Source organism: Apostichopus japonicus, chromosome 11 (genome assembly GCF_037975245.1).
Source record: "Apostichopus japonicus isolate 1M-3 chromosome 11, ASM3797524v1, whole genome shotgun sequence".
Taxonomy (NCBI): Eukaryota; Metazoa; Echinodermata; class Holothuroidea; order Aspidochirotida; family Stichopodidae; genus Apostichopus; species Apostichopus japonicus.
In genome coordinates, this window is record NC_092571.1 from 28,251,478 (window position 1) to 28,265,489 (window position 14,012).

General features: G+C 37.0%; 1 protein-coding gene across 5 annotated transcripts in view; it reads right to left on the bottom strand.

Annotated features, from left to right (window-relative positions):
* Positions 1–7,521: 7,521 nt before the first annotated feature.
* LOC139975743 (uncharacterized) overlaps positions 7,522–14,012 on the bottom strand; it is a 48,141-nt gene continuing 41,650 nt past the window's right edge. The window contains exons 2-5 of one of the 5 annotated variants that reach the window (XM_071983869.1): positions 12,909–12,997; positions 12,003–12,228; positions 10,134–10,196; positions 7,523–9,117 (exon numbers count right to left, since the gene is read on the bottom strand). In XM_071983869.1, coding sequence (XP_071839970.1) covers positions 8,495–9,117; positions 10,134–10,196; positions 12,003–12,228; positions 12,909–12,971 — 975 coding nt within the window. In that variant the 5' untranslated portion in view covers positions 12,972–12,997 and the 3' untranslated portion in view covers positions 7,523–8,494. Of the gene's footprint in view, positions 9,121–10,133; positions 10,197–12,002; positions 12,229–12,908; positions 12,998–14,012 lie in introns of all 5 variants that reach the window. The other 4 variants (XM_071983868.1, XM_071983873.1, XM_071983871.1 and 1 more) reach the window with 4 other exon arrangements.

Consider the following 14,012-nt stretch of genomic DNA (forward strand, 5'->3'; position numbering starts at 1 on the left):
TTATATAGTGGAACCCTGGATGTCTACAGATGAAGTCGTCTTGATTGTCTCGTGATATATTGATAATAGTTAAAATACAAGCAGAGTCAGTTCTGCTAAAGATAATATTGTCTGGTAAGAATGGAATCAAAGATCCATTCCTAACGTAATCTATGTGAGCCCCCCCCCCCTATGTGACATTCATCAGAAGTATGTTGCTGACAAATGAGATCAACCGTATCCCCCTCGAGAACTTCACGAGAATAAATCTTCCTACTATGTTCTGTAAAAGTAAATGAACTTCTGATTCCACTGGAGCCAACCACGCATAGACTGACCCCAAACGCAATCACAAAAGTGACAGATTTTGCAAGCAAATCGTCTGCTGTATTTATCTTCATATTCGGTACTTCTATAAAAAAAAGCTGAGGAGAGAATTATGTTCAATCATGTTTAAAATATTGTTACCTTAAAAAGTTTATACAACAGCAAGTTCTGAAGTGACATGATAAATGACCAATATCAGGTGACCACTGGCATCTTATATTGTTAAAGAAATTATCATTCTGAAATGAGTAGTAAGTGCGAACATGAAAATATTGATGCAAATTGTTTAAATATATTTGTGAAGATTGCCAACGAAGTGGTGCTGAGAAGTATGTCATCAAAAAGCAGTGTACATTTGTACTCAAATTCACAATAGATGCAAAATAAGACCAGATTATGATATTTACTAAAACCCATAGTCACTTTTGAAACCATTTGATGCTATCTATATTAAAGAAGAGTTTTGAATAGTGTTGTGCAGAAAGGTGTACATCGCCAACGGTGTATTGAGAGCGCAAAAGAATCTCATACCTGTTTTTTGTTATGGAAAATGCGGTATATATATATATATATATATATATATATATATATATATGAAAATCGTAATGAGTTGGAAAATCAAGAACAGTGAAAAAAACTTCCAGCCACTACCGGGATTCGAACCCGGGCCTTTCGCTCTGTACGAGGACATCCTAACCAACTAGGCTATGGACGCTGATTGTATGTCCAGAGGTTCGAAACCGGTAGGGAAAGTTGTAATTCCACTGTAGGCGTTTGTCACCTGTATCGAACAATACTAGTTCTGTTTTTGGTGACATATTTTGCCTTAATCTAGGGATCAAACATGATGCTAACCAACTGGAAAATCATTTGTGATTCCTTAAGCCGGATCTCGAAAGAGATACTTTGAACAGACTTTATGTTAATGAAATGGAGGTAAACGACAAAGGCAAATGAATATATATAAATGAAAATCGTGATGGGTTGGAAAAACAAGATGGATGGATGGATGGATGGATGGATTGGATGGATGGATGGATGGATTGGATGGATGGATGGATGGATTGGATGGATAGGTGGATGGATGGATGGATGGATGGATAGGTGGATGGATGGATGGATGGATGGATGGATGGATTGGATGGATTGATGGATGGATGGATTGGATGGATAGGTGGATGGATGGATGGATGGATAGGTGGATGGATGGATGGATGGATGGATGGATGGATGGATGGATGGATGGATGGATGGATGGATGGATGGATGGATGGATGGATGGATGGATGGATGGATGGATGGATGGATGGATGGATGGATGGATGGATGGATGGATGGATGGATGGATGGATGGATGGATGGATGGATGGATGGATGGATGGATGGATGGATGGATGGATGGATGGATGGATGGATGGATGGATGGATGGATGGATGGATGGATGGATGGATGGATGGATGGATGGATGGATGGATGGATGGATGGATGGATGGATGGATGGATGGATGGATGGATGGATGGATGGATGGATGGATGGATGGATGGATGGATGGATATCGATAGATATATCGATAGATATATCGATATCGATATAGATATCGATAGATATATATATATATTTATGTAGATGTAGATGTAGATATAGATATAGATGTATGTATGGATATAGATATAGATGTATGTATAGATATATATATATATATATATATATATATATATATATATATATATATATATGTATGTATAGATATAGATATGTATATAGAATAATAGATATGTATATATAGATGTATGTATAGATGTATGTATATATGTATGTAATTAAGATACTATTTTTTTTAAACAGCTGCTTAAACAACATGTCCAATGCTATCATAAATAAATAGTATATGGACGATTTTCCACCAAATTTGCGTACCTTTGTTAGTAGCTGGTACAGAATCGGAAAGATACTACGATCATTTGCAATTGCTAAAAGCTCCTCTGGAGTTCCAACCATTGAAGAAATCAGAAAATAATTAACCTCATAATGTTACTTTTAATAGCAACGTTATCTAATGTTCAATAATATTTACACATAATGCATCAACGCCTTGACCTTATTATATCAATAATAGCCTGCTGGACAATGTTATATTCTCCAAACGAACCGCTGCATTGAACAATTATTGATCCATCGATACTTGATCCATAATCGAACATTCTCAGTATTAGTGAATCGTTCATCCTACTGATATTATACCGCCAATCTTCCAGTGGGACGTAAATCCATTCCAATACAACTCCATTCACATTACTGGTACAAGTTAGAGTAATATTTTCTCTTTTATTTTTGTTGGCTGTGTAGCGGGATGGATAAATCGATACCGAGAATGTCGGTAAAATCACCAATGGTCCGAAGGAACAAGATCTGTTATAGCTTCGATAGGGAGCAGGTAACTGTTGGGTAACACTACAGATAAAGGTAGCACCATTAAGGGATAAATCTGGGTAGGTAGAAAATGATAGTGATTTTGAACGCTGCTGCTCAATCTCGATTAAATCTGTGCCATGTATTTGCTGATGTTGTGCATCCCTTTCAACGCAGAGGGATATATCAACCGGTGGATCTCCTTCTCCTGTTGTACAGTTAAACTGGAACGGTTCTTGCCATTGACTAACAAAACGGGACACATGACTTTCGTAGTTAGACGTACACCGAGGGTACTCTTTAGATGGGCTGTAAATAATCTTTAAGACTAAATATTGCAAATTTGGCCTTGTGCAGACGAAAAAGTCCTCATTGACTCGCGTTACATCGAAAATTTTTAAAATACAAGCTGATTCATTTCTGTTAAAGATAACATTATCTGGTATAGCAGGGCCAAATGAACCACTCCTAACATAAGTGACTTTGTCTCCCTCTATCAGACAATCACCAGTAACATGTAAATGACAGATGAGATCAACCGTGTCCCCCTCAAGAACTTCAAATATATTCTCCTTCGTGGTATATTCTGTAAATTGGAATGATCTTCTGAATCCACTGGTGCCTTTAACTATGCATAGACTGACAACTAAGGCAATCAAAGAAAAGACAGAGTTTGAAGGGAAACGTCGAACGATGGTTATCTTCATACTATAGTAATTGATCGTATAGCTGGAGGAGAAAGATTGTAACCATGTTTAACATCACTATAAAATCTGGACAACAATAGTGACCTATAATTGGAGGACGCAAGAAATACTAATACCATAGTAGAAACTGGTATTTTGTAATGAAACAGAAGATTACGTGAAAATCGAATACAGATGGCGAAATTTGAAAGAGGAACAATCTGAATGGTAAAATAAAATTGGTATTCTTCACACAGAAGGGTTGATATCAAAATCTTAACAATTATTCGAAGCGTTAATAATGGCTCTTATGAGGAAAGTTGAGTGGTTTACCTAAATTAAACGTAAATTAATGCTGTTTTAAGTAATACAATTTAATGTTCTTGTCAATTTCTCATTACAAACAATATATTACCGAATATTGTTGAATAATGCGGTGTACATTATAATCGAGGCTTAGGTTTTAAAACTGTATACTGTATCAACGATCGAGAAGGAAAGAATCATACATTACCCAATTTTACGATAAGACTACTACTTGTAAATGTATTCCTTGCGTAAACACTGCTTCCTTGTGGTAATGTCAAAGCAGTCATTGGAAATCGAAACCTGCTTAGACATTTAAAGAGACGAACGAACGCTTTGAGTAATGAATTGAATGAACGAATGAAAAATTTCATGACTAGATTTGAAAAAGAAAGTACTTCATTAATTTTTTTTATCAGATATTGTCTGATATTTGTCGGGGAAAAATGTAAGTTTAAGTTAAGAGCCTGTGTAAAATGAAAATGTCATACCGTTTACGGTGACGTAGGAAGTCGGGGCAGTTTTGGAATCTTTCGAAGTCAAGTTTTATTATGTAGAGGCTTCTGCATTGCCAAAATGTAGGACAGAAATTTTTGTTAGCATTCATTTCATAACTCTGAATATATTCTTTCTCTCAAACTGGGAATATTTCTTACCATTCACTTTTTTATTCTGATTGTGACTTTCTTTCTTGATTTCCTCCATAATTAACGTCCACATTTCTATATAAAAAGTCGATATTTTGATTAGGCCTATTATCAGTTGTCACATTCTGTACAATTATTTGCTAATGGAAAGGATCCTGCTGAACAAGTAAGCGCTGCTGTAGAGTAAATTCATATAGGTACTCAATTGGGGGTTTGAACATACCCGCCCGCCCACCCCTCTTACCCCTGTGCCTACAATTATGGTTACTTCAGGTCCGAACATTATAAGAATTATGATTATTACTGACAAAGCTGATAAACTTATCAACAGCATCCGAGTCCAAGCCCTTTATACTATCTAAATGTTGGTGCTTTGACATTTCTTCAACCATCATTAAATGGCTACTTACAACTCCATAGTCATATGTTACCTCTTCATTCTTCTCACTTTAAAATTTGTGATCAGAAACCTTCACTCTTTGGAACTGGAGCCTGTCGTAAATAAACTCAGAAACCTCAGAAAGGTTCAGCATTTAGCTTTGCAGTTATTGTGCGACGATTCGTATTGTCCTCGTTAAGTTGACGTAGTTTGGTAACAGCTAATCTTAGAGTCCTTAGATCATGATGATCTGGGACTTGGGAGGACGGAACAATTATATAAAAATGACGGATAACAGCACAACTATAACTATCATAGGCTTATTGTCTTGGACGTTATAATCCAAAATCTGCAGATAAATCCTAACGTTCTCAGAACTTCTTGTTTCTTTCATAAAAACTGTTACACTGAACAGTGAGTGGTCCATCGACCTATACATATAATAAATCAAAAACATTCAGCTGTAATGAATCGTTCATCCTATACTGATATTATACCGCCAATCTTCGAGGGGAATATAATTAGTCCATTCCAAAGACAACTCCATTCACATTACTGGTACAGGTGAATATTGTATTCTTTCATTGGGTTGATGGAGCAGTGCGGTGGATGGATCGATACCGAGAATGTCGGTAAAAGCATCATCAAATGGTCCAAAGGAACCAGATTTGTTATCTTGGATAGGGAGCAGGTAACTGTTGAGTAACACTGCAGGTTAACGGAGCATTGTTAACGACTGAATCCAGATATGATTAAAGTGTTGCAAGATCGGTATTTCGAAGACCGTTTTAAGTTTTCGTCCGTCACGTGATATATTCTATCTTCATAAAGCAGATATAATGTCATGTATAATAGATGAATTTCCTTCTTCTTTGTTAAGCGGGTAAAACAATATGCTCTGAAATAGGTTAAAAATAACACTGTACTGTTTTCACTTCCATTAGTCATACGGGGTAAGTAAAAACCAGACGAATTAATCGAAACATACACGCCAGTTTTTTGGTACTTGGCGTAGGCAGGTAGGGCTAAAATGAGATGTCGTCCAGGGGATGCTTAAGAGAAGGGACACCACCCCCTCCCCCAGTAAGAAACTTGTTATAATGGAAAGGGGGGTCTTAGTGCAAAATGTTGCTATAAATTTGCGACAAATGTTGGAAGAATTTTCGACTATAGATTGTACTGCATATACATAGTACATATTTACGTACTGTACACCAGAAATTTTAGTGATATTGTTTTACCAGGGGGATCCCTGCATTTAACTGGAGGGCTAAGGCAGCTGTCGGGGAAATTTTATGTTGGAAAACTTAAAACTTCAGCACACTCTTAATCCTGACTGTTTTCCACGTACGTTGAACAACGGTAAAGTTGATTCGGGCTGCGATCTGTCTTTGTAGTTGGGCTTTAGGAACAAGGGTTGAGGGCGGTGTAGCATATTGGTGAGATAATTGCACTTGTTCGTGCACAGGTAATATCCTCGTTGACCTTTTTTTTTTAAATAATGTTTGTAAGGATAGGGGACAATGTCAACTTTTGTGACTCCAAATTACAACTGAAAAGTCATAATTTAATACCCAAAATGTTGATTAACTGCAGCATTTATTTATATTATTATGATTTACTTTTAAGCATTTTAAGTTTGTAAAATAAGGAGACAAAGAAGATCTTTCGGTTGATTCATTTTCCTTTTAATTTGTTATTCATGATGAGAACTTTTCAGCGTGTTATAGATCCGCCTTGAAGAAGGGCCTAACACTCAGGAACTAACAAGCCTGATTCAAGTATTATGCCAAGGAAAAACACAGCAGCACAATGGTTACGTAGTAGCTTTCTGAAAACATAGAGATGATGCAAACTTAAGGGTGAAAATGTTACACCTTTAAGGCGAATTCTTTAATTAATCCGTATGTAAAACAACCGTTATTTTCTTTAAATCTCTTGACGTTCTTATTAAAGGAGAATCAAAGCAAACCACCTTCTTCGGCAATTAAGCTATACAACGTTGTGAAATGTTACTTCATCATTTAAAAAATCTCGTCCATATTTTTTTCATTCCGTTTTTCTTTGCATATTTTCAAAGGTGAATGCAAATATTGTTGACACTGAAACCATAACCAGTATTACGTCGTGTCAAGAACTGCAACATGTTATGTTAATTTGACAAACCCATATTTATCACAGAAAATGTGCATTTAATAAAAAATAATAATATTACATGATGCAAATATATGTTACTCGATGATTTAAATTTAGACTTGCTCAAGTCTTCAGTCACGCGTGCATAACCACACATTCAAACTTTTGATCTTGTAAAAAATGGAATTATAAATTCAGTTAATGTTTTGGCATTGCGAATATACAGTAACCTTTATTTTGATTCAAGTTTAATGCATTTATCTTTGTTGCTACATCATACAATTTTTTTGGTGAGTTCATGTAAAAAAGAGTTTAGTTTTAATTATTGGCCGGATAGTCGATTAATTAAAATTAAAAGAATTGGAATATTCTTCTAATTTATCTCAGCCGGTGCTATAGCATTTCAGTTTCTGATCGCTAATTCGTGAATGATGACGAAAGCCTATAGTTGCACATTAGGATTCGTCCCAAAATATCAAGTATTTAACAATGACTTGGAACAATAGTAGCCAAAGTCACTTCGCTACCGCTAACAACCATCCCCCTCCCCCCCCCCCCCCCAAGAAAAATATATATGTATATATATATATATACTGTATATATATATATATATACTGTATATATATATATATACTGTATATATATATATATATATATATTAAAAATAAGCATTTCCAATGGTATGTATGCATAAGCTGCGTTAGAATAAGTTAAAATTTAATAGTCATTAATTGGCTTGAAACTTTACAAGTAAAAAACAATTTGCAAATATGAAAATATTCTAAAGTTTCCTTTAAGGCATTTTTACGATATAAATAGGCTATAGTTAACATTAGTTACAAGGTATCATAAATTAAATACCCTGGATTGCATTTCGTTATTAGAAAAGAATGCTTACTTGTCAAAAACATCAGATAGTTACAGGAATAATAAAAAATGATTTTATTTTATATCACATTCTTTCCATGCATTTAACGTTCTATAGGATACATTGCATGTACATCAATAGTGTCATTTCTAAAAATAGAAACTACTCTTTTGGCAATAATACCGAAACATCAAGAGAGGTGAAATTGTCCTACCAATAATCAGTAAGAAGTAACAACTGTTAAAATGAAATTGTTTGAAGTTTATTAACATAAAATGTCAAAGGTCATGGGATCAGTAAGATTCATGTACCTCAAACTTGATGAGACAGAGTGATGATATCATAGTTGACATTATACCCAAATTTTGGGATGAGGTCTGCAATTCACTTCATTGCATACTTATTTCATTTGCATTTTGTATGTAGTCAAGTAACCAAGTTATTTGTAAAAGTCAGCATTAAATTAATCGACGAAACAGGATTATTGGCAGCTATCGAGAGGGTAGACTTAAATGTTGTCTAGGGTTATACAGAATATACTAAGATTGAGAGAATATGGTGAGGTCCACTCTTTGAGTGTTCATCGTTTTAATGTCATCATCATTGAATAATTTATGTTGCTCTAAACTCAATGGGCTCTTGAAATGATTCCATGAGTACTGTATTAGATCTACATGCTATGCACATCAACTTGGACACTCATCAAGTTATCCGGAAAAAAAGTTCAGTGATCGTGCACCAAGAGAGAGGTCACTTCAATTCTGAAATAATGTTAAGAATTTTGGAACAAATGGCAGAACATCTCCTACTACTTCACCTTGAATGGAAAAGGCTTTGCCTATTTTACAAAATGTTGCCAGAGTTTCACAATTATTGTTGATAAGGTCAAACTCCTGACTAGAATTATACAGCATATCATAAGCCCTTGCCACGACTACATCAGTGGGATCACATTCCGGGTATTGAACACGTCTCACACCACCCCTGGGGAACATAATATCTTCACATTTTATAAGAACAGGAACACCTGTCCTGTGGATCACTTTGATTTTTTCTTTTTCATTTTCAGATATGTGTAAAAATATCGCATGATGATCATAGATCAGAGAACGACGGAAAACAATGTGGTCTCCACGTTGTAACTTATTGACATCTGTAACTTTATCATGCCTCAGCTTAGACAAAACCAGGCTACGTGGAATCTTGTACGAGAATTTTTTATTATCCCAGACTAAATGAAGCTTTGCAGATTCTGTTGTTGGAAACCATTCAGCTGCACAGGAGTTGCATACAAGACTCACGACCGATGATTCATCACTGTGAGATTTTAGTTCTTTATAAGAGTTTATTCCACATACGCATGTAAGGAGTACGCCCTCTGCTGGAATATAGAGAGAAAAACAGTTAATATTGACACAAATGTTGGAAGCTAAATTGAACTTTGAAATAATACTCAACTGACATGTATGAAAATAGCTTAAATAGAGAATCAATTAAAAAGATTAATCATCGATACATGTAAATCAAAATTTTGGAAAAATTTGACAAAAACATCTCCTATAGAATGAGCCATATCACCCCCCCCCCCTCACCTCGAACCTCTGACTGTTATTTGGGGGGATATAGTTCAGTCTGGATTTCTTTATCCACCAGTGAAGAATTGGACCACTATTATAGTTGTATCCCGCCCCACCCTTTTTTAATGTCAACCACGCAAACTATATATTAGTCAGATTTTATACTGATACAGAACTGATTTATAGTCTAAATATTCCTCAGAATAACCATTTGACAAAAGTTTACTTTTCTGGGGGAGGACTCCCATACCCCCTGTATTCAGTGTCAATGACCAAAGTGCAGTCCCTCTCTTTTAACAAGATTGAGCCCCAAACCAAAATCAGTTGGGGGAATTTACAGTATAATTTCAGCCCTTCCCCCCCCCCCATACCGTTAGAATTATGTGCATTGTACTATTGAGTTGGATTGAAATATTAAAACAACATCACTTTAATGAGCATGGGAAATAACAGTTTTCTGTACGAGAGTGCATGACAAAACCAGACTAGAGTGCCTATAGGTAATTATGATGATACGTGCGTGGCTGGATCAGCTGCTATCAATGTATCTGCTTGACTGTTTAAAGTTCTTCCAAAGTTACTAATGGGGAAGTACAGGAAATGCATGTCAGTAATATTTTGAGAGTGAATGTAGTCTAAAAGAAGATGGGGAAAGTATCTTTACTTACCGCTCTTTTAAAGTTTTGCTCAGATTTTAAGAAGGGATTTGTATTTGGCGAACAAAAGAGATGACATAGTCATCTAAGATATCATAACATCATTAGTTTGTGTTAACATGCCCTGCAGAATGAGGCTTTCAGTAAAATACAACGCATACCTCTACTTGGTGCTCTGGCTTGAACAATCTCGTAGCAGTCTTCAGAAGTCTCCACCGGACCATCTGAAAATGAAAAAAAGAAACATATTTAAACTGAGTGACAACCATCCAGGTGGTGAATTGCAGATTTAGAAACGTTACTTGTTCCCCTACTTTTAATTCCTTGTTGAAAAGACAAAACACCAGAATGCAAAGATGCATAGTGGTTTCGATGATGTAACATTCAGCTATTTTCTGCATGAATCTGACGTCATGTATAGTGAGGGTGTACAACATATTTGAAGTTAGTAATACAGTGAAAAGCAGTGCGATATGACAAACAATAAATTCACAATGACACAGGCTGTCCTGAAATGACGATTGACCTCAACAACAAGCTTCTTTTACTTAATTTGGTAGATACATGAACATACTAAATATGACATCAGTCCTTGTGAAATATTGTGTAAAACATGGTTCCACAATCTGACCCCTGGTGAACTCAAATGACCATTGGCCTCCGCCAACAACATGAAGGTTTCTTGTACTCAATGTGCACGGTACAATTACATACCAAATATGCGATCTGTCCAAGCTTCACTTACGATATTATATTTAAGAAGATGTGTTAGTGTGGAGAGACAGGTAAGCGGGGAGTGAAGTAAATGTGTGTCAATTGACCTCCAACGAAAGCAATCATAGACTCCTTAAATTTAATATGGTACATCTACAAACGAAATATGAGATCTGTCCTTTCTTGCAATATCATGTTTACAAGGTTGTCACGATTTTACCTGTTGTCCCGAAAGACCTTTGACCTACACCAAAAACATCAGGCTTCCTGTACTCAATGTGGTACGTCTACAAACTAAGTATGAGGTCCGCCCATGCTTCCCTTCTTGCGATATCGGGTTTTTACAATGTTTTCACAATTTGACCCCTGGTGACCCCAACTGACCTCCACAAAAACAATAAGCTTCTTGTACTCAATGGGGTACTGTACTTCTAAATATAAAGTTTGCCCAAGCTTCCCTTTGTGAGCTATCGTGTTTACAAGGTTTTCACAGTTTGACCCCGAGTGACCCTAAATTATCTTGCCCTCCACAGAAAACAATAGGCTTCCTGTACTCAATGTGGTACGTTTACACACGAAATATGAGGTCTGCCCAAGCTTGAGATATTGTTTTTACAAGGTTTCCACATTTTGACCCCTGGTGACCCCAAATTACCTTTGACACAGAAAACAATAGGCTTCTTTTACTCAATGTGGTACATCTACACACTTAACGTGAAGTTGGGCCAACTTTCCCTTCTTGAGATATCGTGTTTACAAACTGGGTGTCACAAACGCACAAACTCACACCACACGCACACCCACACCCACACAAACAAACACCCACTCACATATATATAAATATAAATATATATATATATATAAATCGTAATGAGTTGGAAAAACAAGAACAGTGAAAAGACTTTCAGCATCCACCGGGATTCGAACCACGGGCCTTCCGCTCTGTACGCGGACACCCTAACCACTACGCTATGGACGCTGATTGTATGTCCAGAGGTTCGAAACCGGTAAGGAAGGTCGTAATTCCACTGTAGGCGTTTGTCACCTGTATCGAACAATACCAGTTCTGTTTTTGGTGACATATTTTGCCTTGCTTTAGAGATCAAACATGATGCTAACCAAATCGAAATCATTTTTGATTCCTAAAGCCGGATCTCGAAAGAGATACTTTGAACAGACTTGATGTTAATGCAATGGAGGTAAACGACAAAGGCAAATGAATATATATAAATGAAAATCGTAATGAGTTGGAAAATCAAGAACAGTGAAAAAACTTTCTGCCTCCACCAGGATTTGAACCTTTAAATTTTGATCACCTTGCATAACAAATACTGCTAAATCTGCTCTGCCAACCTTCTTTAGAGCGTTGGCTAAACAGCCAATGGTCGGTCGTTGCGCAGATGTCCGCTTCCATTGTAGCAGTGTCTGATATTTCTTTTCTTTGCTCTCTCTGTTATCTTGTTCAATGTCATCAAGGTTTGCTTCAGTCAGTCCTAGTTGTCTTCCAAGGAATTTCCACCCCACAAGCTTTCCTGCCAAATCCTGAAAATTGAAATAATTGGCATGAAACACATTTCAAACACACATATACAGTAGGTGTGTTTTACATTCAGACCGAGGTCCCCATTGTTTCTTTCATTGTTTGAATCCACGCACCCTAACCTTAGCAATACCCTATAACAATAGAAATCTACTGAGGATGTGGTGATTCCTTTGAAATGACGTCTGAGGACCTGGAATTCCTCAGTCAGAATACAGAACAAGAGCACAAGCACCCATGCTCACACACCCATTATATATGACTATATACATATGCAGCGAGGTGTGGAGGGGAAGGGACATCGTGTAAGGCCACATACACTCTCAGTTTATCGTCGTGGCTCTAACCTCTGCAAAATAGGAGGGGGGAAGGGTAGGGGTGGAGATTAGGACACCCAGTATATTCACAGAGCGTGTTGTATAGAAGAAAATTAACAGGAAATCAATCTGACCGGTACTTTGGTATCGAGAAACTTACCCCTCACATGGCTCCGGCCACACTTGTAAGCTGATCCCTTGTAATGAGAGTGTTCCATGCTTTCGGTAAATTGCGTATCCATGCCTTACGGTTCTCAACGGAACACATGCTATACGTCATATATTTGGGTGAAAGAATTGACTAAAGAAGATGAGAAATGAGCGATAAAGAAAATAATAAGGAAACGAGTAATCAATTATCAAACCTGAAGTAAGGATTCAGAAGCTAGTGCAGTATTTTCTTGGTCTTGCACATCATTACCTGCCATTTTCCTATATTTACATCAGTTGTGATCTGAAAGAGAAAAATGGAAAAAGAATGTAACAAATCCCATTGAATGCTTTCCTATTTTGTCCCCAAAAAACTATTAAAAAAAACTGTGCTGCTTTCTTTTTCATAAAACAAATTCCCGCCATTGGAGGGCGGGAGGGTTAGATAACCTGTCCCACTTTCCTAATGATAAATGGCTTGTTGGTAATGATATTAAATGCCCTTTTTTGTTGAAAATTAACAAAACAAATGTTATTAAAGAAAAGACTGTATGGAACCTGTGGTACGAAAATCACAGAAGATAAATGTTTGAGGTAAGTTTTTGTGTCGCCTCTCAATGAAGCCAAAAATTCATCTTTTACATCCGATCAACTTGTGGTATCACATGCATGAAGTCAAGATCTACATTGTAAGCCAATATAGATAGGGCTACATATAAACCTGATACAGTTAGGCAGGGACGTAGCTAAGGCCTGATGATTGGGGGGGGGGGGGTGGGCTGTAGTGGCTGAAATTCCAACTGGATGGGATTTGAAGCCAGAAAATTCCGACTGCTGCCTTGTACCCCCCCCCCCGCACTACTCGTCAATGATGCGGTCAGTTTCAGTTAGACACCCCATCTTTCGCGACTGCACTTTTGTTCCGAACTTTTTTCGATACATTAGTACCACTGGCCCTCACTTCACATTAATCACTCTAGTTAAGCTAGTAAGCAACTGAGTATAAGCTATCTGCTTGAAGGCTACATATATACTACTAACTAAAAAAGCTATGTTCAGGCGCGTATCCAGGGGGGCGTTGGGGGCGCGCGCCCCCCGGGTAAGAAAAAGAGGAGAGAAAAAAAAGAGAACAAAAAGGAAAAAAGAGGGGAAAAAAAGAGGAGGAGGAGAGGAAGGAAGGGAAAAGAAAAAGAAGAAAGAGAGAAAAAGGAGAAAAGGAGGGAGTAGAAGAAAAACGCCAAGACACCGGGAAGAGAAAGAGGAACAGTGACATCATTACAGCGCTGCTCCCTATTATATACACATGGTAGATAGTGACG